General features: G+C 42.7%; 1 protein-coding gene across 1 annotated transcript; it reads right to left on the bottom strand.

The window, feature by feature from the left end:
* Positions 1-162: 162 nt before the first annotated feature.
* On the bottom strand, positions 163-5,502 carry NEFL (neurofilament light chain). Its single transcript, XM_040965874.1, has 4 exons — positions 4,359-5,502; positions 3,281-3,405; positions 2,591-2,910; positions 163-2,029 (listed from the first exon to the last, which is right to left on the bottom strand). The coding sequence occupies exons 1-4, from the start codon at positions 5,403-5,405 to the stop codon at positions 1,884-1,886; spliced, it is 1,638 nt and encodes a 545-aa protein (XP_040821808.1). The 5' UTR covers positions 5,406-5,502; the 3' UTR covers positions 163-1,883.
* Positions 5,503-24,247: the final 18,745 nt, after the last annotated feature.

Below are 24,247 nucleotides of genomic sequence, written 5' to 3'. Positions count from 1 at the left end.
TTTTGCTCTTTCAGGCTCTGCCTCTCAGATGAGTGCAAAGCAAGATCAATGTCTGTAAGAAGAAGAAGGACTGCAGCTTTTGGGAGAGGCAAGAGAGAAAAGGGATACTTGGCTCAGTATTGAATTTGAGAAAATTTTACAAAAGACTTCATGCTGATCTAATTTAGGTTTTTTAGTATTTTATTATGGCACACAGGATGGAGTATGACACAGTGATCTTTCTTCAACCAATTAATTCGCAAATCAGTCTGCTGTTTTCATTTGGCAAAAGTGACTTGGCACGCAGTTTGCATCTGTCAGACATGTACCATGTGCATCAGTCCATGTATACATGAACATAAATGAAAAAGCTTGGTTTGGGAGGAGACTCCTCATCATTGCTGACAGCCTTCCAAGTCCAAATCCACAGGGTCACAGTAGATAAAGAAATATTGTAACTGCTTGTTGAATAACATATATTTAACTAGAAATAGTTAAAGCAATGGGACAAACATTTCTAATGGAGACCACTTTGGTTTCAGGTAAAATTCATAAGTACTAAAATTATCTAAAAACAATTATTGAACACAGCAAGCTGGCAAAGCGTTCAAGGACAGAAGCGGAGCAGCAATCAGCAGCTTCATCTATATTCCACATCAAATGCAAGTGCAAGAGCTTGCATAACTTTACAGTGGATAGGGAGGGAGGGCAGATGGGACGTGGGTTTGATGCACTATCCAAACAGTTAAGCTATCATTGAAATTCAGATACTTCCCAGTAAAGACACACACTACGATGCCAATATAATGTACAAGTCTATTATCTCCCCCTACCCCCGGTGACTGATAATTATTTCATTACCTATGTCTGTAGTTTGCAAAAGGTTTAAAGGTGTGTGGTGTTATGGGCTATCTACTTGAGGCAACAAATTTAAGCTATCAACACATAGAATCATGAGCTCAGGATTGCAGGCAACATGTTTGCGAATAACCTTTGATATTCTTATTCTCCTCCCCAAATCATATTTTGATAATTATTTATCTTCAGTGCATCCTTTGTTCGAATCTCAACTTCTGCCTCTGATGGTCAGTTATGTTGTATTTTAAAGTATGGTTATGTGGGTGGGATTCATGTTCTACACATATTGCATTATCATCTGCTTTCCATAAAATATGTATTTATCACGTAATTTCAGAATAGCATATTAAGAAGCCCTCCCTCAACCTCAGAGTACATTTTATGGAGCAAATAAAGTTATTATTTATTAAACCTCTCATTTAATAACTTTGGTTATCAGTATAGATTTTGAAGGGAGAGATTTCACGATCCCACAGGATTCCCAATTAAGAATTTCAAAATATTGTCACTGCTAAAAATTTTGACTTAAGAAAAAGGAATAGTGCACTTGTATACAGTTCATATCGGTGCCATCTGCAATATATTTTAATTGACTCAACAACAACAGCAAGAAATATGTCATTCAGTGTAACTTTATTTACTGTTTATTGCACATAACTCAAGGTCTTTAATTTCTAGCCACCAAAGGTTCAAACGAGTATTTTTCCATTAAGGTTAACATTAACATAAATAGTTCATTGATTCGTGTTGTGTTTTTATTGTAAACATCTGAATGGTTCACATTGCCATAGATCCTGAACTCATAAGCATGGACCATGCACAGGCTGGCAGCAAGCCAGAAAGCCACTCTTGCAAGCAAACAGATACTCTGCATTAAGGAGCAAATTCATAGCACAACATTGAATGTCCAACCTAACTCATCTCAGAATTATACATATATTGACTTCTTAATTCATAGAAGATCTGGAACTCAACTGGTTGGTTGATGATGAGGTTGACCTGATTCTGGGAGAATTCTTGCTGGGATAGTCAAGGGGACGTGGGGCTCAATCTTTCTTCTTGGTTGCTTGTTCTTCTCCAGCACCTTCCTCTTTCTTTTCATCCTCTTCAGCTTCTTTGGCTTCTTCTCCTTCCTCACCTTCACCTCCTTCCTCCTCTTCCTCCTTTGCATCTTCAGATTCTTCCTTGGCAGCTTGAACACAAGGAGAAAATTTACAAACTCCAAATCCAGGGTCAGTCTAGTCAAAACATTTCTGCAAAAATTTGCTGTGAAAGCACAATTGTCAGAAAGCTTCCCCCAAGCCGCTAACGCCATCCACCCAGAAGCAAGGGAGCAGACAAGGCTTGCCAGTCAGTGATTCGCCAGGGGACCACATAGTCACACAACATGAAACTTACACTTGGGTGCCCTGCTCCTCTCCAAACCCCAGTCTGAGTATTTCTTTTTTGTATGTTTGATGGTAATTTTTTATCCTTTAAAGCATCAGTTATGTTAAATATATGAAAAGATGAAATTTTTTTACAATTATGTGTCAATTTAACAAAAGCAGAAGGGTGAACTATTATCTCCCCCATAAATAGGTGCTTGCTAAAGGTGTATGGAATAAACAGATAAATGTATCACTTATGATCCTAAAATCATGTTTGAATAAAGCTGCACTAGAACAAGCGGGGCTTCATTTAACGTGTAGCTCTCCTAACAAACAGGCATGTGCAGCCTGCACGTGAAGGTGCATGGCTGTGTTATTCATACCTTCCTCTTCCTCGGCTCCCTCCTCTTCCTCTCCTTCTTCCTTCTCCTTCTCCTCCTCCTCGGCCTCTCCTTCCGAGGGGGGCTCGTCCTTGGCTTCCTCTGCTTTGGCAGCCTCGATCGTCTCCTCCACCTCAATCTGCTCTTCCTGCACGTGGCTGGTGTAGTAGGTTGGGAAGGAGCGGGCAGACAGCAAGTAGGAGCTGGTCTGTAAGCCGCCGTAGGCAGATCGGCCGAAGACCTGGGAGCTCTGGGAGTAGCCACTGGTTATGCTGCCCACGCTGGTGAAACTGAGTCGGGTCTCCTCACCTTCCAGGAGTTTCCTAGGGAGACCAGTAGAACGTGGGGTTAACAATAAACCATCCCAGGAAGTGTAGTTAGTGATTTGCTCTAGGCCCACCTCTCATCTCTTCCCCTAATGCCAGCAAGAGAGGGCTGGGAATCATCAAGACTCAATGGCTAGGAATTTTGTGAATGAGACTGAGAAAAAGAACAAAGAACTAATACCTTAAGTAGTCTTCTTAGATTGTAACGAGAAGCTAAAAACAGGACTTCATATTACAGGGTAAATTCCTTATATTTTTGTCTAAATACTTTCTCCTCGGAAGCAAAGAAGCTAACATCTCCTAGCCTGGACGGCCTGTGGGTGTTGCCCAGGGCTTCCTGGCTGCTCCCCGGCCCTCCCGTGGTTACCTGTAAGCTGCAATCTCAATATCCAAAGCCATCTTCACGTTGAGGAGGTCTTGGTATTCCTTCAGGTATCTTGCCATTTCGCTCTTCGTGGTTCTCAGTTCATTTTCTAGTTTGTTGATCGTGTCCTGTTGACAGACAAAAAGAGAAGAAAACCTAAGCATGAATTCCTGCTGCTCTCTCTGTATTAGGACAATGACACAGGGTTCAGTTAGAGTTCAAGGGCACACCTTGAATAAGAATCTCCCCTAAAACAACAGCTTGCTCTTTTTAAAAAAATCTTTCTTGTATGAAAGATCCAACTTCACAAAGAATAAGGGAATAAAGGAAGAAAATTCCTTTAAGGAAGTATCTTCAGCTATTAGTCTTGAGAGAATCATGAAATGCCTGCCTGGAAACTGAAATGATAGGAAATCTTGGCTCCTCAGCTATTAGCTCTTCTGGAACCAGGTCACATTCAAGAAAATACTCCATTTCTGTCTAAGTCAGTCGCTAGATTGTTGATACTCTCTCTAAGCTATCTCCTGCATTTCTGCTTCCCAGAAGATGGAAAACCTTAAAAATGAAATGGTTTTCTGTGAGTATGACAAGCTAATTACCTGCAATAAGTTTTAACTGCATTCTCATCTACCTACTAAGAAGAGGAACCGTTGGTACTTTACCAGTCAAAAAATATACTAGTCATAGTAACTTTTAAAAACTAATTAAAACTTATTGGCTATATTCATTAATGAAATAATGCTGCTCCGTTGATGATGGATGTCTCTGCAGGCCCAGAGTCACGCCCAACTCCTACCCTGGCCCCCCCATCCCCTGCCCCGCCCCACCTGACCCCTCCCAGGCTGGGCAGCTTCAATGCAGAGCACAGATTCAATTGCACCAAGCACACACCCAGACTGCGGCAGCACCCCTGCCCCGCCCATGTGCCCCACCCCTCCCACTATGCCTCCAGGGAACCCTGTGCTACCCGGAACAACCGCCTGTGGATGCCTCGGCCCTGGCCTCCACTTTCTGAGCACCCTCAACTCCCTGCAGTTTTCTGCAGACCTCCGCCCGCACTGTGTTTCGCACCCGGCCACACCTGCATAGCACTGATGTCAGCGTTCTGCTTGTCTTCCAGCTCCTGCAGCTGCTTCTCCAGAGCCTCATTCATGCCCCGGCATGCTTCGATCTCCAGCGTCTTGGCCTTGAGCAGGCGGCGGCTCTCAGACACCTCGTCCTTGGCGGCGCGCACAGCGTCGGTGTTCTTGGCGGCGCTCTCGGTCAGCACGGTGAAGCGGCTCTTGAACCATTCTTCGGCGTTCTGCATATTCTTGGCTGCCAGCTTCTCATACTGGGCGCGGATGTCCTTGAGGGCGGCGGAGAGGTCGGGCTTGGAGGACACGTCCATCTCCACGGAGATCTGCGCATACTGGATCTGAGCCTGCAGCTCGGCGATCTCCTCTTCATGCACTTTCTTTAGAAAAGCGATTTCGTCCATTAGGCTGTCGATGCGCTTTTCCAGCTCGGCGCGAGCCAGTGCCGCCTCGTCTGCGCCCTTGCGCGCCTCCATCAGCCGGCCCTCGGCATCCTCGCGGCTCAGCACCTCCTCTTCATAGCGCGCTTGCAGGTTGCGCAGCGTCTCCTCCAGCCCTTCGCGCTCGCCCTGGAGCGCCTGCTTCTCGTTGGTGGCGTCTTCGGCAGCCAGGCGCAGGTCCCGGATCTCCTGTTCGTACAGGGCCCGGAAGCGGGATGGCTCAGAGTGCTTCTGGCGCAGCACCAGCAGCTCGGCTTCCAGCACCTTGTTCTGCTGCTCCAGCTCATGCACGCGCTCGATGAAGCTAGCGAAGCGGTCGTTCAGGTCCTGCAGCTGAGCCTTCTCCTGCGTGCGGATCGACTTGAGGTCGTTGCTGATGGCGGCTACCTGGCTCAGGTCGAGGTTCTCCAGGCTGGGCATCAAGGAGCCGGAGCTGGACGAGTAGCTGCGGCGCACGGACAGCGAGGAGGAAACGGGTGCTGAGTAGCTGGAGTAAGCGGAGCGCGCGGTGCTGTAGCCGCTGCGCACGCTAGAGATGTGCACCCGGGGCGTCTCCACATAGCGCCGCTTGTACGAGGTGGAGTAGTACGGCTCGTAGCTGTACGAACTCATGTTGGCTGCCGGGGCCCCTCCGGCCGAGACCGGGCCTGGAAGAGAGAAAGAGAAGGACGGGGGAGAGAGGGAAGGGGAAGGATGGATGGCTGTGTGCGGCTCGGCGCCGTCCTGCCACCCCTATTTATACGCCGCGAGGACTGACGCAGCCTGCGATCGATCACGGCGCGCCGGCCAGTGGGGGCAGCGCGCTGCTGCAGCCAAGGGGAGGATTCTGCGCAAAAGCGAAGGAGGGGGCCAGCAACGCTGGCGGGCGAGCTGCGGCTCTCGACCTCTGCACTTTTCTCCGAGGCCTTTGATGTTCTCTGAGACCCTGTAGCCCCTCACTCATGTTCTTTCCCTTCCCACCCACTCAAGCCTGGACTGCTGAACACCTGCACCCTGGATGACTCAGGTCCTCAAGCATCCCCTATCGTGGGCTCTTAACGCCGACCCATAGCCTAGTTCTCCAGGTCCCGGTGCTTCTCGGAGACCCTGGCATCCAGCTCAGCCCTTCCCACCACGGACCTCCTTAACATCCTCATTTGCGTTTGTGGCGACTGTGCTGGGCCTTTAGTGGTTTGGAATGGGAAAAAAAAAAGGTTTAGAGTTGCATGTATGCGGCACTTAGGAAAGTTTCAGGTTGCTTTGTAGCTTTTTCTGGCACTTTCTTTCAATAATCCCCTTCCTGCTGGCTTCCCCTCCCCTCCCCCTTCCTTTAATGTGCCTCTTTCAGCCTGTAAGGGATCTGCCCTTCTGCCGGACACTCTGCCGTGTGGGATTGCTGCGAGGCATTGCGGGTGTTGCTTTCGGCATTTCTAAAGCTTGAGGGCAGTGCCTCTGGCTACCGGGATTTTCTTCCTTCTTGGTGGGGAAGGAAGCCTCCGGCCCTTTGGGTGTGCCAAATGCGTCCTTGGAAGGAAGCAGAGATGAGTTTGAAAATGTTCGGGAGATCGGCTTGCCTGGCAACGGCGCACTCTACTGCGGGCGGCAGACTTCAGGCTGCCTGAATTTTTCCTGAGCTAAATCACTACCTGAAAGGCTTGACGCCACCACCTCTGTCCCACCAAAACCCTTTGCTTTCCCAGTGCACCTAGTGTAGCTCCCAATCTGATGATTTTGACAAGCCTTGCAGGTGGCTGATTTTCAGAGGGAAGCTGCCGCGGCCAGCCCCGGGGTGTCGGGTGTGGTCTCCCGGGATAACTCGGGCACCGGGCGTCTCCGGGTCTCCTCATGGGGTGAAGAGCTAAAGTAGCCGCTTGATCCCTGCCCGGGTTCGCTATGTTAAGAGGGGCAGTCCAAAACCCACGGATCTCTTTTTAGAAAGCTTCTGTTTTAGATAGCTATGTGCACGCCATATGTGGTTCGCATTTCCACACGCGTTTTTGTTAGGAGCCCCTCTGGGATCTCGGGGAAGGTTGCAGAGATTTACATAAAACGCCTAAGGCTTTTCTAAGCACATATTTAGCTTTTGTTTTGTTTGCATGACAACATTTGAGAGGCAGCTTGATTTCTTTTTAAGCAGATGCCAACTGGGAGGGCATAACTTTTCCTGTGGAGAAGCCAGAATGTCGTTCTCTGTGAAGCTCTCTCCCCGAGTGATGCCACAGCAGCCGGAGGTCCCTGGCCACCTCTGTGGAGAGCTGGGGGTAAGGCTTACCGGAGGTCCTCTCCAACCCCACCATCTGTGCCTAGAGGGCAGGACCGCAGCTTTCAGGTTTCTGAAAACAATTTCTATTGTCGCCAATAATGCAGTTTCAGTAAACGGCAATGTTGTTCTTATAAAACTAGTAAGACCAAGCGATCGCCAAGGTCCTCCCGTGCTCAGATACTTGAAGAGTTAAGTGAAAAGTCATTGGACTGCCCTGAGTGCTGTGTGGCCCTGGTAGACGTGGTAGGATACTCTCTCTGGTCATTTTTGTAGCTGATTTAACCTTGGTCTTGCCATCCATCAGTCACTCGACTGTGAGACAGACTTCTTGGGGCAAGTTTTGTAGCAGAGACCTGTTTTAAGCCAAACATGCGTCATCTCTTAATAATCCATACATGAATCAAAAGTGGCAAAGTGGATTTTTTCAAAATTTGCTCCATGAAAATCATGTTGTTTCACACCCAGTGTGAGTGTATCTACCCTCGAATTAGGTTTGCAGTTGTTCACTGGTTTTGCACCAGTTACCTGCCACAGAAGTTGTGGGTCATCACCCTCGGATCTTCAGTGCTTCAGCAGTTTGCTTTGGTTTTCATTGTTTGCTAAGGAACGGCTCTTTGGCTCTTCACCGGAGCCTTTGACTGCAGAGGCAGCTGCTGGAAGGGAGTGAGGCAGCAGGGGCAGCGGGATGCTGCAGAGAGAAGAAACCAGCAGGCACCTGCTGCGGCTTTGGGGGAGCTGAAAAGAGGCACGTGGGAATAGCAAGGTGTGAGAAGAGAAGGGCTGAGGGGCCCTTTCCTGAACTGACTTATGCAAGAGGGAGGAGAGACAGGTCAGCCTATTTGTGAATAGAGACCTCGGGTCCTTTGTTAGAAAAGCTCTTAGCATGGCCACCGGATTCTCCAAGACTGCTCTGTTTTAGAGGGGCTCCTGGAGCCACCACAATCAGGCTTTTGGATGCCTTACCTCTACTTTCCTTACTGCCTGCCAAGTCATCTTCCTTCAATCTTTCTCCCAGCGTCTTTGTTTTGAAAGCCCATGTGGTATTCACTGTGTATCAAATTGAAAGTAAAGGGAGCAGGTTCAGAAAAATCTTTCTAAAAAAATCAAAACCTGACTTTTTCTTCTCATCATAAATGATTCTGCATTAGGGCTATTTGTAGCACAGTCCTTATCGATTTAGAAGGTGATGTCTGAATCTTGTTGGACTCTTGTGCATTTATTCCCATCTAAATGTATTCTCCATACACATGAAATAAGCTGCAGACTGCCAACACACACACACACACACACACACACACACACACACAGGAATTTTCTTTAAAACAACATAGGAGTCTGTTGGTAGAGATCATTAATAGAATTTCTACCACTCTGACTATTCTTAATATTTCTGCAATTCATTAAAGGAGTGTTTGAGGTCATTTAACTAAAAAGTAAAATATATTCACATTAACATAAAATACATAATGCATACCTCTCTTAATTACTGAAAATAATTTACTCCTGCTCCAGTGCCAGCAAAATATGTTTCAATTGGCGAGGACACTGGGTCTAGCGACTTTTCATCTTGTTATTCTAAACCGTTTGGCACAGCAGAAAGTTCTGCACTGGCATCTAATTTTGAAAAGTTCAGCAGTAGGCTGGAATGTTTAGAGATCAGGACCCAAGAAAAGCCTTATCTAGGAGCAGGAGACTTCTGCCATCAGTGAGCAGTGAGAATAGATCTGAAGCAGTCAGAGCGAAACAGAGATCTCGCATCCACCTAACCATCAGTGGCTGTGTCAGTATTATCAAAGTTGGCATCGGCTTGTCAAAGCAGAGAGAGAGATACATACATACAGAACACCCACCACAGGACAAGCATTTTCCATCATCAAATAATGACAGTGTTTTGTTTTTTTTTTTTCCAGAAAAAGCATCTACGGGAGGCCCAGAGAGGTTTAATAATTTACCAAGTTGCATCTACTTCAAAATAAGCTCTATCTGCTTCCATAGAAAATGGTGTTCCACTGCTGACACGCTGCTGTTAATGGCATTTGCTGCTTTTCCATGTCTCTGTGGAATTTGGAGCTTGTGGATTTGTGACAATACCACAGTCTGTAGAATCTAGGGTGCTTGTAACACACATGTCTCCTCTTTGGGATACATGAATATGCGCTGATCTGCACCACAAAGACGGTTCATGAGCACGTTCATTTGGAAGGCTCGATAGCAATGACCTTATGGTTGTTGTGGCTTGCCCAAACACTCCAGTGTAAAATGCAATGAATACTACCAGAGGAACATGCCATGCATCTTGTATTGTGACATTTTAGAAACAATTGCAGACATCAGATTTCAAAGCAGGGAGATGAATATGCTACTTAGTTTATCTAAATTCTTGAAAATAACTACAGTCACTCCCACTTTTTTCCTGATCAAAATATCTTCATTTTCTACCCTATTAGTGACTTTTCTTTAAAAGTAACCTTGAAAATTACTGTTAAAAAAGAGGAAAATGCTGGCACACGACAGCTCACTATTGGAGTGTATGGTGTGTTCCACAAATTTTTAACTTTTTTCAAGAGAGACATGAATAAAGTCAAGAGAAATGACTAGTTTGTCCAAACCACAGGTATCTTCCCTCTCTGTTTCTCGTAGTGAGTTTATTTGTTTATATATTATGCTCACTACAAAAATACTCCACGACTCTTCCCCCATCGCTTGGGAAATACACAGAAAGAAAACTTTACCTGTTTTAACATAAAATATGCCTAATTTTAGAGCACAGCCTTTTCAAGTGACACACTATAAAGTGTTATGCAGTTATATAAAATTTAGACTGCTGCAGGAACAAGAAATGTCTTTTGAAGAGATAAACAACAAGGCGCACATTTCCATGCAGGACACGTGCGGTAGTAGAAGTGATGGGGATTTACTGCTGTCCAAGCAGAATTGATGGTGATAGGTTCAAACCCCTAAATGCTCGCTCCACAGAACTAGGTAAGGTAATGTATTTCCTCCCCAGAGGCCTGCTCCTGGTGGCTTGCCCTTAATCACAGTCACTAGATCAGAGGTAAGAGGGGCTGGGGTGGGGGGTGGGAGAGCAGGGATTTCAGGCAGGTCACAGTGGCATCGGTCACAGCCAGCAAGCTAACCCTGGTATTATTTTTTTTTCTCACTTGTACTTTCCAGAGAGCACAGAACAACATGCTGCTCCTGCAGTCTGGGTACCAACCAGCCACAAAAATATCTCACGCAGCCCCTGGATTTCCCTGGATTTCTTTGCTGACTTACATGGTTTCATAAACCCGTCAGAGGATTGTGGGGTTCACTGCTTGCAACGAGAAAGGATAGGCGTGTCTGTCTGCAGGAGACAAAGCCCCGAGGTTGGCTCATTCTCAGCCGTGCTGGAGCCCATCCAGGGCAGCAGTTCACTTCTCAGGATCACTTCTCTGCTGCAGGAATGCAGCGAACACTGCAGAACTGCACATGGGCGGATCCCCGGGCTCCTACAGTGGAGCAGTCAGGCTCCTGCAGGATCCGTTATACTGGTGATTGGTAAGTTGAATGTGTGAAAAATCATCTGGATTAAGAAAGTGACATGTGTTGGGTCTAAACACTATATTCTTGATTAATTAAGTAAAATGCATTCATTCATCCATTGGGTCACCAAATGTGAATGGAAAATTTATAAAATGCAGAATTCTGCACCAGTGCTGTGGGGATAGAGGAAACTAGAACAGTGATAAATTCTGCAAAGGGCTTAGAAAATATTTCAACATGATTTAAAAAAAAGACACACTGATACACACAACATGGTAGAGTCTCAAAACTACCAGCAAGCCAGTGAAAGAAATCAGGGGAAGGATGCACAGTGTCTGATTCTGCTGATAGGAGATTCCAGAACAAGCCAACCAGTCTATGGTGGGAAACCATCAGAGCAGTTGTTGCCTCAGGGAGTGTGGGGAGGAGAGCTACGGGAAGAAGGCATCCTGAAACTTCTGGATTGTCAAGGTGTTTTAAGAAGTTTGAGTTGTGCAGGTGTATGAATTTATCAGGATGCAGAGAATGTAGTAGAATCCTTTTTTTTTTTAACTAGATCTCAATTTTACAATAGAAAAAACTGAATCAAATATGTATACACATTTGTGTACTAGAAAAATAAATGTAACAATGTAAATATTGTATAAATATATACATATGCACATCATCTTGAAGGTAGCTAAGCAGACAAACCTAAGTATGTAAAATTCAAAGAATTATGCAAACATTAATTGATAAAAGACAAAAGCCTAGATGGCACAGCAAGAAAAACTTGGTCCAATTTTTGTGCAAGCCACAGTTGCCGTGATTTCAGAGAAGAGTAACATCGCTAGGGGCCCGAGTCAATATTTCTGTCCCTGGTTGTTATCCCAGATGCATTTTAAAGATACATATTTAATCCTCATTGTTGCTATCTGAAGTGGTGTTCCTACACTTGATCTGCAGATGAGCAGATACTGCGATTCTTTCAGATCATCTTCATAGTGCATGACATTATTTTAGCAACTTCATATTGTATTTCATATTGAATTTGTATTGACTTTTTAAAAGCATTGGAAGCTTTTAAAAGTAAAATCAGTACATTTAGTCTTTGATATAAATATCTTTTGCCCCTTGTTCAAACGTGCTAAAAGAGGTTTTAGAACATTCTAACTGTAAGGCCAAATTTCATAATGAATGAGTGTTTCCTTTTTAAAACGTAATATTGTTAGAAATGTGCTTTATGTGTTATGCTTCATTGGCTCTTGGGATTGAACCCAACTTGACTGTTGTCCAGGTTAATCCTCTTTCTTTCATAGGTGCTAAACTTGGCTTTGATGATCTCTTCTGTAGAATAATAGGTTAACCTTTCACACTGTGTTACTTCCCAGTGGAGCAGAACTTTCTAGCAAGGCAGAGACATTAGTACCGAGAAATGAGCTTTGGTTTTTCTCTTTCAATTTTTGTTCCACTTATCTTCTCCAAGTGATTCTCATAGCATCCTTCACTAACAGCCTGTACTGATGACATAGAGATATTTGAGCTTTCCCAAGCCTTCTGGTTTTATAGCACTGGCTTCCTGCAGTCGAGGCACAGCAGATCTCACAGGTGCTGCAAATAGGAGGATTGCAAACACAAAAGGATGCACTATCTTTGGTGAACATTGGAGTCAGAGCTGCGTCCCAGATTTCCAAAATCAAGTTCATTAAGAAGGCTAACTGGAAATCTTTTGATTTCATTAAGTATGTTGATGCTTCGAACAAATTGTGGGAAAGAATGAGAAGATAAATTATTCTGGTATGAATATTTTGAAATCAATACACAGGTTTTTGCATCTGTGCATTTCTATGAATTTTCTGGGTACCTCCTGTACATGTACAAGATGTGATCCTGTGCAGGCCATTTTATGAGCAATTTCAGAAGAACAAGACCGCCCCAGATGTCGCTCACTTTGCATTTAGATACCTGATAAACATCTATTCAAATTACAGCTTTATCTCTTTAGCATCCATCATTGTTACAGGCCAATATCAGGGGAATAGGAGGAGGTAAAGCTGATTTACCTAAGTTTTCTAAGATTGACTATGAGATCAGGAATAATTTCGAAACAAGTACAAAGAGGAAGCTCAGAAGATGAGCAAAGGGTAAGAAGGGGGAGAGAGTTAGGGTCCCTAGAAGGAAGTGTAGGGTCAAGGAATAAGAAGGAATGGTGATAGAGCTGGAAACAAATTGCCAGTCGTGCTGTGGTGTTCACCGGGACTCATGGCAGCTCTCCCACAGGTACCAAAACCTTCTCAAGTCCTTCAAGTACAAAATGGTGCCACATTTGCTTAAAATCAGTGCATATCCTCCAAAATTGATTCTCTCATCTCCAGATGACTTACGATACCTGATGTGAGAGTAGTTCAAATAATCAGTGCAAAATGGAAAGAAATGTATGAGTTAATTCGGGTGCAATTTTTTAACCATCCATACCATCCAAATACTGCACATGGGTTTAAAAAAAACTCAAATAAACTCACAGTTTTAATTTCATTGTCCCATTGTTTATTTATTTATTTATTTATATTGGAAAGGCAGATATATAGAGAGGAGGAGAGACAGAGAGGAGCTGAGCCAATAGAAGCCAGGAGCCAGGAGCCTTTGCTGGGTCTCACAGTTTGCTGCAGGGTCCCAAAGATTTGGGACATCTTCGACTGCTTTTCCAGGCCACAAGCAGGGAGCAGAATGGGAAGCAGGGCCGCTAGGATTAGAACCGGTGCCCATATGGGATCCCAGGCGTGCAAGGCGAGGACTTCAACCACTATGCTATCACATCAGGCCCTGTCCCAGTAATTTTTGAAATACCTTCATCCAATGTGAATGTTATGTCAGTAATGATCATAGTGCATTGTTTAATGAATGATAACAGAAAATATCTGCACCTGCTCAGTACAAACACAATTTGTTTTTCAATGTTTTGACTCAACCTTGGGTGAATCTACAGGTGTGAAAACCATGGCTGTATAGGCCCAACCATATTCCATGTAAACTTTGAGTTCACTATGTCTAAAGCAAAGCCTTGGTTTCAATGTTACGATCAGACTGGGATTTAATCCAATTAACTGTGATCAATTAATTTTAAGACATCTAACATGTATCTAAATCTATATTTGGGAATGTCTTTCTCCACCTGACTTTTGGCCAAAGAAATTTTACGCATAGAAGGACATGAACTAATGCTCCTTCCTAACACTGCATACTCCAGAGAGGCGCCAATCCGCTGTGAAAGTCTGAAAGGAGTAGGAAATAGAATGAGAAGAAGCAAAATAACAAATAGCCCACACACTAGGCAACCAAACCTGAGGAAGACTGATGACAGATGAAACCATTCTTATAATTTAGAAATATAAGAGAAAGGGGCATTTGCATTTATTAAACCTAATCATGTTCAATACTATCAGTAACAGCTTTGTGTCTAGCACTGTGCAATTTCACTTACGTTCATGATTTCATTTAATCATCACAAAATCTTGATGAGCTAGGTATTAAAGCCATTCTCCTTTGTAAAATATAAGGTTTAGATGACAGGGTAGATGGTATGCCTGGGGAACTTACATATCTTGTCACTTAATCCTCACCCTAATGAGGTATGTATCATTTTCTTCCTGTAGTGAGGAAAATGAAGTTCAGAGAGAGTTTGAGAATATGGATCAAGGTCACACAACTGGATCAAGGACTACATGAATTCTCACATTTTTTTTTTGTTATGACCAAAGTGCAAGAATAGTCTTGAGAGGTGGTATACAAATAAGATCTCTTTTTTTTTTGTCTGAAAAAAAATTTAAATTGGAAACTGATGCAAAAAATGTTGAAATAATCAGAGACTGTTCAAATCACCTTGAAGTAAGTAATTCATGTAATAGTTATTTAGGCAGAGCACACACACAAAGCAAATAAGGTGACACTTTGCTTTATTAGCAGCCTGCAAAAATAGATATCCATCACTGAAATAATTTATAAGAACCAAATTGCATTAACGTGTCTCTTTTCAGACACAGGCTTGATGCTGTATTGCTAAGCACAAATTCCTTTTACCATTGTATGATCTGGATGAGATAAAAGCACACTAAAAAGGATTCCCTGTACCTTTCAATATCACTTTATCCCAGAAATTTAATAAGCTACCCTACCAAACCATGTTAAAATAATAGATGTGCTTTTGAGTGGGCCTTAGATATTTCATTTTACAAAGTGGCTGTTTTTTCCTCATGCCAAAAAGAAAATGTTTGCCCATGATGATCGATCCTTATTACTTCAGAAGTTATCAAATTAAAGTAGTCTTACCAAAGAGTTTTGAAAATGAAATCTAAAAGAATTACGCTAATGAGGTCCATAGCTTTGTTCTGTACACAGGAGTAGAAGCTATACTGAGAGAAGGCTGAGCTGTGAGTAAGATCTGGAGCTGTGCAAAGGCTCAAGGCAATGGCACTTCAGCAAGGAGTCACTCCGTCTCAGAAAGGGCCTTGCCTCTCAGTGGGCTCTCCAGCGCTCTGCCCACCCAAGAGCTTCTGTTCCCAGACCCTAAAAAGGCAAAATGCTTTGGATATGCTAGGAGCAGCAGTGCACACACCTCCCAACAGTGATCATGCTTGAGAACCCAGAGGGTAGCATTTTTATTCCAAGCACTGACACTGCTGACTAGTCAGCTCTGCGTGAAGGAACATGAGCGAGAGCCAACGGAATGAGATTTTTGAGAGTTTCTCATTGAAGTCTGACTGAACGTGTCTTTATCTATTTGGGTTAAATCTGTCCTCCTTATGGAGAAAATACTAAATAGCCAAGCAACTGTCAATATTTTATCAGTTGAACTGATTCCTATTCATGCAACACAATAGAATCTTTTTATGTCCTTTTATTTATTTATTCTTGATTGATGGCCAAAGGAAGGGGAGAAAAGCAGAAGCTTCTGTGATTGCAAGATTCAGTATTGAAACAGAGGTCCATCTGCTTTTCTCATCCAGCATGAGCAGGAACCTGAAGACTACTCTCACCCCTCTCTGTCTTAAAGGATTCAGTTGCTCACGTTTATGGATTGCTGGAGATCTGAGCTCCATTCCCAGTAGCAATAGGTTGTGAACTGTACATTTTACGGAAGGATACATACATACACATAGTCCACTGCGGTAATATGCTAATGGAGGAGCGGCATCGGCCATTAACTAGAAAATGGATGAAGAAAAACGGTGCCCAACTCTATCAAAGTGCGGTGTCACCTCTTCCTGACAGCTACATGGTATGCTTGATGGTGATGTTGATCTGCAGGTAATTTTGAAAGCCTGTGTCATTTAGGGGCATCACGTGATTATCTACTAATGATGGAACTGGATTGGCAGCTGAGCGTCCTGCTCTGGTTTCAAAAGGATTTTTCCCCCAAACTCAAGTAGATATTCAAACCCTGAAGTTAATGTTGCTGAATGAGTTGAAACTTACTGCAGTTAGGGTGTTTAGGGGATGCTCTAGTGGGAGGTCCCTGTGCCACCGGGGAAATGCCACTAGGAAGGAGCTCTCAGAAGATTGTTTACAAAGCCCAAGTGAGGTCCCCATACACCTGAGCAACCTGGGGGTCCTTCCTTCACAAGGGTTCTGCCTTTGCCCCCTGCTGCTCCTATCAGAGGCCAGCTCAGGGGGATGGCCCATCTTATGTGTGAACTTCCAATACTGTGAGCTAAAGAAACTTGTTTTCTTTACAAGTTAACTTCCTCCAGTATCTTTTATGGTTAAGAAAAAGCTATGTGACACAGAGATTTACATATTAATTGAAGTAAGATTTACCGATGACTTTATGTTACATATGTTTGTGTGGGTTTGTGGATTGTGAGAAGAAATGCAATTGTTTTATTTATTTTGACACTATGTGACACTCACTTGTGGATTAATTAGGGAATGCATTATGAAGTTTATTCTCTATTTTAATAGCTGCTCATTAAAATTGATGCTATCTTGAACAATTGAGTTAAACTTTATTGTACTTAGCTTTTTTTATTTGTTTGTTTTTAGTTCACTTAATTGAAAGAGTGACAGAAAGAAATGGCTATCTTCCAGTAGCTGGTTCACTCCCCAAATGTCCACAATAAGAAAGGGATAGAGCACAGCAAAGACGGGAGAGGTGGAGAAGCTGTGACTCAAGATGCGAGGCCAGCATCTCAGGGGACAGCCCAACATGCAGCCCCACAGCACCTACTCCAGTGCTTAGATGTTATGGTGACATGGAGTAAATAACTTAATTTGCATTGCATATATATCTTTATGGCAGAGAATAATATGAGTATAAAAAAGATTGTCAGGGCTAAAATATACTCAGGTGAAAATAATGTAGAAAAGAGAGTTCAAGGAGAAAAATTAACTATAAAATTGGTGATGGTTAAAGAAGTGTGTTTAATTAGACAATGGTAGGTAATATGTCAGCATCACATTTATGCTCCACTTTGATATGTTCAAATGAATAATTCCACAACTTATGCTAAAGTATCACATTTAAAATTTGTGTTTAAAAGTACCCCTTTGGGGCCTGGTGCAATAGCCTAGTGACTAACGTCCTTACCTTGAGTGCACCAGGATCCCATATGGGCGCCAGTTCTAATCCCAGCAGCTCTGCTTCCCATCCAGCTCCCTGCTTGTGGCTGGGGAAAGCAATTAAGGACAGCTCAAGGCCTTGGACCCTGCATGTGTGTGGGAGACCTGGAAGAGGCTCCTGGCTCCTGGCTTCATATCGATTCAGCTCCAGCCATGGTGACCACTTGGAAAGTGAATCATTGCATGGGAAATCTTCCTCTCTGTCTCTCCTCCTCCTGCTCTCTGCATCTGACTTTCCATATAAAAATAAAATAAATCTTTTTTGAAACGGGTACATCTTTTGCAACTAGTTAAATTTGTGACAGAGAAAATTATATATGAATTTAAAATCAAAAGAAGGTTTACATAGATTTCCAACATTGTTAAAAAATATATCAGGGAAACATGAAATTTATTCCCTTTATATGAAAAAAATAAAAATCTTTTAAGAAAAAATTTGAACAAAATGAATTGGACAAAATATTTTAATAAGTACTTTTCACTAAAAAAATATCTATATGAAAAGCCAATAAACATAGAAAATGATGCTTAACACCATTAATTACTAGCAAAATATGTTTTAAAACCACAATGAGATATCGCTTTCACACTTCCATAGGATGCATACTTGGTGAAATTGGAACATTCCAGCATTGCTGGTGGGAAGGTAAAATAGCCAACTGCTTTGGAAAATGGTTTGGCAGCTTCTCAAAATGTGGAATTGTTAACCACATGATTCAGCAATCCCACTCCTAGGTGTCTACCGCTTACAAGGGATACCTGTCCACATGACATGTACTTCAAAATTCTTAACAGCCAACATGAAAAAGTAAGTCAAACCCAAACATCAGTCAGCTGGTAAAACATGAGGTATAGGGGCCTGTTTTGGTGTGGCCTGTAAAGCTGTACCTGAGATGCCAGCATCTCAAACGGGCACTGGTTTGAGCTCCCTGCTGATCCTCTGGGATAGCAGCAGAGGATGGCTCAACCCCTCGGGCCCCTCACCCACTTGGCAGACCCATAAGAGACTCCTCATCCTGGCTTTGGACCGACCCAACTGTGGCTGTTGTCACCACTTGAGGAGTGAAATAATTGATGGTAGAGATCTTTGTTTCTCTCTTTCTGTAAATCCTGCCTTTCAAAGAAATAAATCCTAAAAAAAATGATTAAATAAGGTTTGGTAGAATAATGGAATATAACTTGGCACTTAAAAGGAGGTGAAATATTGCTGCATATTACATGAATTAACTTTGAAAATATGCTGAGTGATAGAAGCTAGTCACAAACTACATGAACTATTTAAGTAAAATATTCAAGAATAAGCAAATTTATAGACAGAAAATAGAGAAGTTTTTGCCTGGGACTGAGAGTTGAAGAGAGAATGGGCTAATCACTGCTTATATGTGTGTGGGGAGTGAGAAAAATGTTCTAAAATAAGATTGTGTTGGTGATTGTACAATTTCATTAAAATACTCAAAACCATTGACAACTTTAAATTGGCAGGTTTAACTGAATACAATTCATACTGCTGTGTTTCTGTTTAAAATGTCACAGATATAGTCAGTACACTCAGGCATGCATACACACCGAATGAAAAGAATAAATTGATTTTTAAAAATTACTTTTGTTTCTGTTCACGGGGGCAAAAAAATTGGATGGTCTCGGTGAAGCAACGGAAGGATGACATTATTTATCCCTCCCCCAGCCTGGCAAAGCAGCCAGGAGTGCCAGCTGGCCCTGTGTGGAGATCAACCCCACAGCAGCATGGTGCAGTTCTGCACACAGGCCCTCACAATCCACTGAGCCCCATTGGTTAATTTATGGCTACAGTCACGAATTTAATCACCCCAAATCCGTTATCTGTTCTCCAAGCAGAACTGAAAGTTAGCTGTTTGGAAACTCCATATCATTCCCTATGACATGCTTTTCTGCTCATCTCCAGCAATTGATTGGGCTGAAATTTCTGTCCAATGAGAGGAGCAGAGCTGCCTGGTTGTTGATATACTCAGAAGGACGTGGAGGTAATTCATGCTTAGTCTTTTTGAGACACAAAGGTGATTGGTTCAGCATGTTTCAACAGTGAAGAGCTAAGGTCAAAATTTCTAATTCAAATTTAGAATGCATCTAACTCTCTCCTTTCAAATATATGTCTCCATAGGTGACTAGCATAATGAACTAAATGAAAGAACAGTAAGCTTACATATTGGAGTGCTAATTTGTGTACTTTCAAGAGTTCCAGGACAGATGAGACCTAGCAGCAATGAAATATGGACAGAGAAGACAGAAAAGGATGAAGGTTTATAGCTCTGTCAGTATGCCCAGGTTGTTTATTGCATGTCTCATGGAATAATTTAAATTGCTGGAGAAGCCGAAACTTAGATTTTCAGTTTGACAGACTTCAAGATAATGACCTTTTGTTCCTTTCAGGGTTTCAATTCAGACTGGATTGCAATGGTCATTTTCATTTACTGAGCTCTGGTGGGCACTCCATCACAAAGCTTGGTTAATAAAGTCTCCTTGATACATCCTAGACTTGTCTGGCGTGATCTCTCTCGCACCCTGAAACTATTCAAGTTAGTTGGTAAAAGGAATTAAAAAAAAAAAAAAAAAAAACAAAGCCTGGCTCATTAAATGAGCTGAGAACCAGTTGATTCAAGCAACTTAAATACCAATTAGCTGATTGCCAAACTTGTGAGACTTTGTAGGATTTGGTAATCAGAGACCTGGAGTCTGTTAAACCCAGAATAGATTAGCCAAGTAACACATGTTTAGGGTTCTGAACGGAAATCTGAGAAGAGCTTCAGCAATAGACAGAAATGACTTGGCTTGAGTCTGTGGGATTATTTATGCAGTTGTCTAATCATTTATATAAAGGACTAGTTATTAAGAACCAGTCAAGTGATTAGTTGGATCTTTTTTTATAAAGCTTTTTATACATTAAAAAGTAACTTGATTTCTGAAAGACGACTTGTTTCTAAGTATTGAAATGGCAAGACCAACATCTAGTGGTGAGATTCTCATACTGCAACATAAATTCAGGCCTGTGTGTTAGCAATCTGTCCACCTCCTGCCAGCGGAGATATCTGTGCTCGAAAAACCAGGACTCTTGGAATGTTTATCCCCCAAAGAGCAAATTGTTAGTGTTTAGAGTTCCACATCCATGCTGATAAACAGGAAAGATCTTTGAGAAAAAGTCCAGTGCTGCTTCATTAGCATAATAAAAAGTTTGTCTTTGGAAACTCTTAGGTGAAAGTTATTCTGCCAACTTTTAGAGGAATTTTACATCTGGAAAAGAATTCACCTTGCATTTCATTTTTATCTTTCATTCATGTTACTAGCATACAGCATAGTTGCTGCTCTTTTAAATAATTGCTAGGATAAAAAATATGTTCTTCTACTTGGAGCATTAATTAATAAATATTTTTAGTAAATAAATTCATTTATCATGAATCCGTAAAGCTCATGAGCAGCACAAACCAAGTGTACTATTTATCATCTATAGCTCAGCATCATTATTATTCTGGTGTATAAATTGTTCTTCCTTCGTGCCAGTATGGAGTTAAGCATAAGACAACAATTCTGAGGCCCAGCTCAGTAACCTAGTGGCTAAATCCTCACCTTGCATGCACCAGGATCCCATGTGGGTGCCAGTTTGTGTCCTGGATGCTCCACTTCCCAACTAGCTACCTATCTGTGGCCTGGGAAAGCAGTAGAGGATGGCCCAAAGCCCTGGGACCCTGAATCCACATGGGAAACACAGAAGAAGCTCCTGGCTCCTAGCTTGGATCAGCTCAGCTTCAGCTGTTATGGCCACTTGGAGAGTGAAACAGTGGATAGAAGATCTTTCTTTCTGTATCTCATTCTCTCTGGATATATACCTTTCCAATAAAAACACAATAATAAATCTCTTTTTAAAAAAAATTAAATGACAATAACAGGCTATCTGAGGGTCCCTAGTCATGGCAGCATTCACCTAGGGACTCCTGGCTGTCCCCATTTCCATGCCAATTCCTCTTGCACCTTGGGTGGGGTATGGTGTGAGTGGTTCCCTCAAGATTTATGTGTTCGAAGCTTAGTCCTCAGTGTGGTGATGTTGAAAGGTGGTTGGTCCTTCAAAAGTTGGGATCTTAGTGAAAGGAATTTAGATCATTGGTGGGAGTGGGGAGAAGGTGCCAGCCTCAGACAGGATCTATGTAGTTCTCATGGAACGCTAGTTATTTCTCAAGGGAGTGAGTTGTTGCAAAAAGAGAGAGCCTGAACCCAAAAATTCTGTACCCTGCTGTTTTGTTAAGTGATCTGAACTGTATACGCCTCCTCCTCTGATGCCAGCCACCACACTGCCTGAATAGAAAGGGCTGCCTGATTTGGACTATCAGTCTCCAAAACCTATGAGATAAACAGGCCTCTTTTCTTTATAGAAAACACAATCTTAGCTATTTTGTTTTAGCCACAGAAACAGCCTCACTCAGCCAGGGGATGGGTCCACTTCAAAACTGTCGTCCTTGACCCCCTCCAACAGAACATTCACAGTGCCCTTGGTTTCCAGGAAGAGATGAGATTTGTCAGAAGATTCTGCTATTTTTTGGTAGAAAAGTCAACAGACTTTGCTGAAAAATGGTCCTAAGAGTCCTGAACAGAAGACAATTGGCAAGACTGCCGGCCTGTTTCTCTTCTTGAGTGCCTTAGAACTCTAAACACATCACTTGAACTAATGATGATGCAAAAGATGAACTGGAGCCAAACACACAATTTCTGAAATTGCAGATGTATGGATAAAATAAAATATTGGAATCATGAAGCATTCATTTTGGAAGGAGAATTTTGATGAATTTCTCTGCTAATGCACTTTTCCATTCCTCTGCCAAACTGGGAGAAGCCTAGTCGCGACCCTCAGTCTGGGGCTCCTCGTGGCAGGCTGAGCAGCATGCTGATGAGGAGGTGGCCAGGCTGACTCAATGTCAACCTCTCCTAGGACCAGGGTAGGTCACCTGAGAACCACCAGCCTTTGGTTCCAAGTGCACAGTTTGGGCTAACCACAATGTCTAATGTCAGAGGTAGCTGGAAAAGTACACACAATGCCTAGGCCAGTACCTGGTACATTGTAAAGACAGATCAATGGCATTCTTGTGATCCAGAACCTGTGTGGCATCAGCTACAATCCAGGTTCCCAAACCCTACAGAACATATTATGACCATGCAATATCAGCTCCATACACAGTAAGTATCTCAAAAACGATTCTTTCTCCAAAATTGCATCCTAAAACACTTCTTTGGATGAGAACAAGTCCATATTACTGTTCCATTCTCATCATCCCAGATGTGATGGTATATGTATTATATGCCAAGTTCAGTGGCTCAAGGGTGCACTCTCAGTATGACCATAGCTTGTCCACCATATCTTAAATTTGTTCTTCTTAAGCTGACAGTTGAGAAAGAAGAGCAAGCATCATTTGCCAAGCACATAAAGAATCACACAGCAGTTTTTCTGTCTTAACATACTGACAGTAAAGGCTTTAAATTCTAACCACACCTTACAATTAACTCCAGAAGAGAATTACGGGGTCTTTGCATGTTCCTTTCACCATTCATTTGGCATTGACTGTGTGCTCTAATTTCTGGGAAATATGAAAATTAATGAGATACTCATAAAGCAATCCATCTATGAAAGACCTGTAGTCTATTAGTAAATCAATTTAAATAAAAAATGGAACATGACCCAGAACTTGACTCTTTAACAAGTTAAAGGAGTTTTATGGGATTAAGATAAAGGTTATTTCTAGCTGGGGAATATGTAAAGCTGCCATTCAGGCATTAGCATTTGTGTTGGGTTTTGATGAAAGAAAGAACAGCAAGACAGGAAAAGGAATGCTGGAAAATGTGTGAACCCTGTTCAGTTTGCTTGGAGTACAGTAAGAATTGACACTGTAGAGGTTTAATAAAGAGCTGGGAACTACTTTGAGTATGTACCCAAATTAGCCCATGTTGTGCTATTGCTATAGCAAAATACCCAAGGCTGGATACACTATTCAGAAAAGAAATTTTGTTAGCTCACAGTTTTGGAGGCTAAAAGTTCAAGAGTGGTGGTCCCTGAGTTGAGCCTCTGGTTGGGCCCTTGATACCTAACATCATGGTAGAAGTGCCTGTGGGAGGGCAAGATTACAGTGCGCTTAACAGGAAGTCAGAGACCAAGGAATTACTGGTCTCTTTTTTAAAAATGCTTTTTCCCCCCCTAGTTTTAAAAATAACGAATTTTAAACTTACAATACAATAAAAAGGCCTAATGCTTCATGGAATAAGAAGCTTATCAAGTCAAAAGCAAAAAATTCTTTAGTGGGAATATGAAAAACACTTTTAAGCAATTATTGAATGGAAAAAATGATAGATAGTTTCAATCATATACAGTAAATTTTGAAGTAATCACATATCATTGAAAACTATAACTTCCTCAGCCATTGGTTTGACAGAAGCATAGGACAGTTTTTTTGTTTTGTTTTGTTTTGTTTTATAAAAGATTTATTTTATTTTTATTGGAAAGGCGGATATACAGAGAGGAGAGACAGAGAGGAAGATCTTCCGTCCGATGATTCACTCCCCAAGTGAGCCGGGTATCCCACGCAGGTGCAGGGTCCCAAAGCTTTGGGTCGTCCTTGACTGCTTTCCCAGGCCACAAGCAGGGAGCTGAATGGGAAGCGGGGCTGCCGGGATTAGAACCAGCGCCCATATGGGATCTCAGGCGTGCAAGGCGAGGACCTTAACCATTGCGCCATCATGCCGGGCCCGGACAATTTTATAATACTATGTTTGTAAGGCTTGTGCTGTGACATAGCAAACTAATTCTTTACCTACAAGGGCACCTGTTTGAGTCCTGGCTGCTCTACTTCCAACCCAGCTCCCTGCTAGTGGGCTGGGAAAGCAGTGGGGGATGTCCCAAGGTCTTGGGTCTTTGCACTGTGTGGGGTGCCTGGACGTTCCTGGCCCTCAACTTTGGATCGACTCAACTCCAGCCATTGCAGCCATTTGGAGAGTTACCTGGTAGATAGAAGATCTCTCTCTTTGTGTCTCTCCTTCTCTCTGTAACTCTTTCAAGTCAAACAAATCTTTAAAAGCTGCATAT

Source organism: Ochotona curzoniae, unplaced genomic scaffold (genome assembly GCF_017591425.1).
Source record: "Ochotona curzoniae isolate NIBS_2020 unplaced genomic scaffold, NIBS_Ocur_1.0 scaffold_4505, whole genome shotgun sequence".
NCBI lineage: Eukaryota > Metazoa > Chordata > Mammalia > Lagomorpha > Ochotonidae > Ochotona > Ochotona curzoniae.
This window is presented reverse-complemented; position numbering and strand designations above follow the sequence as displayed.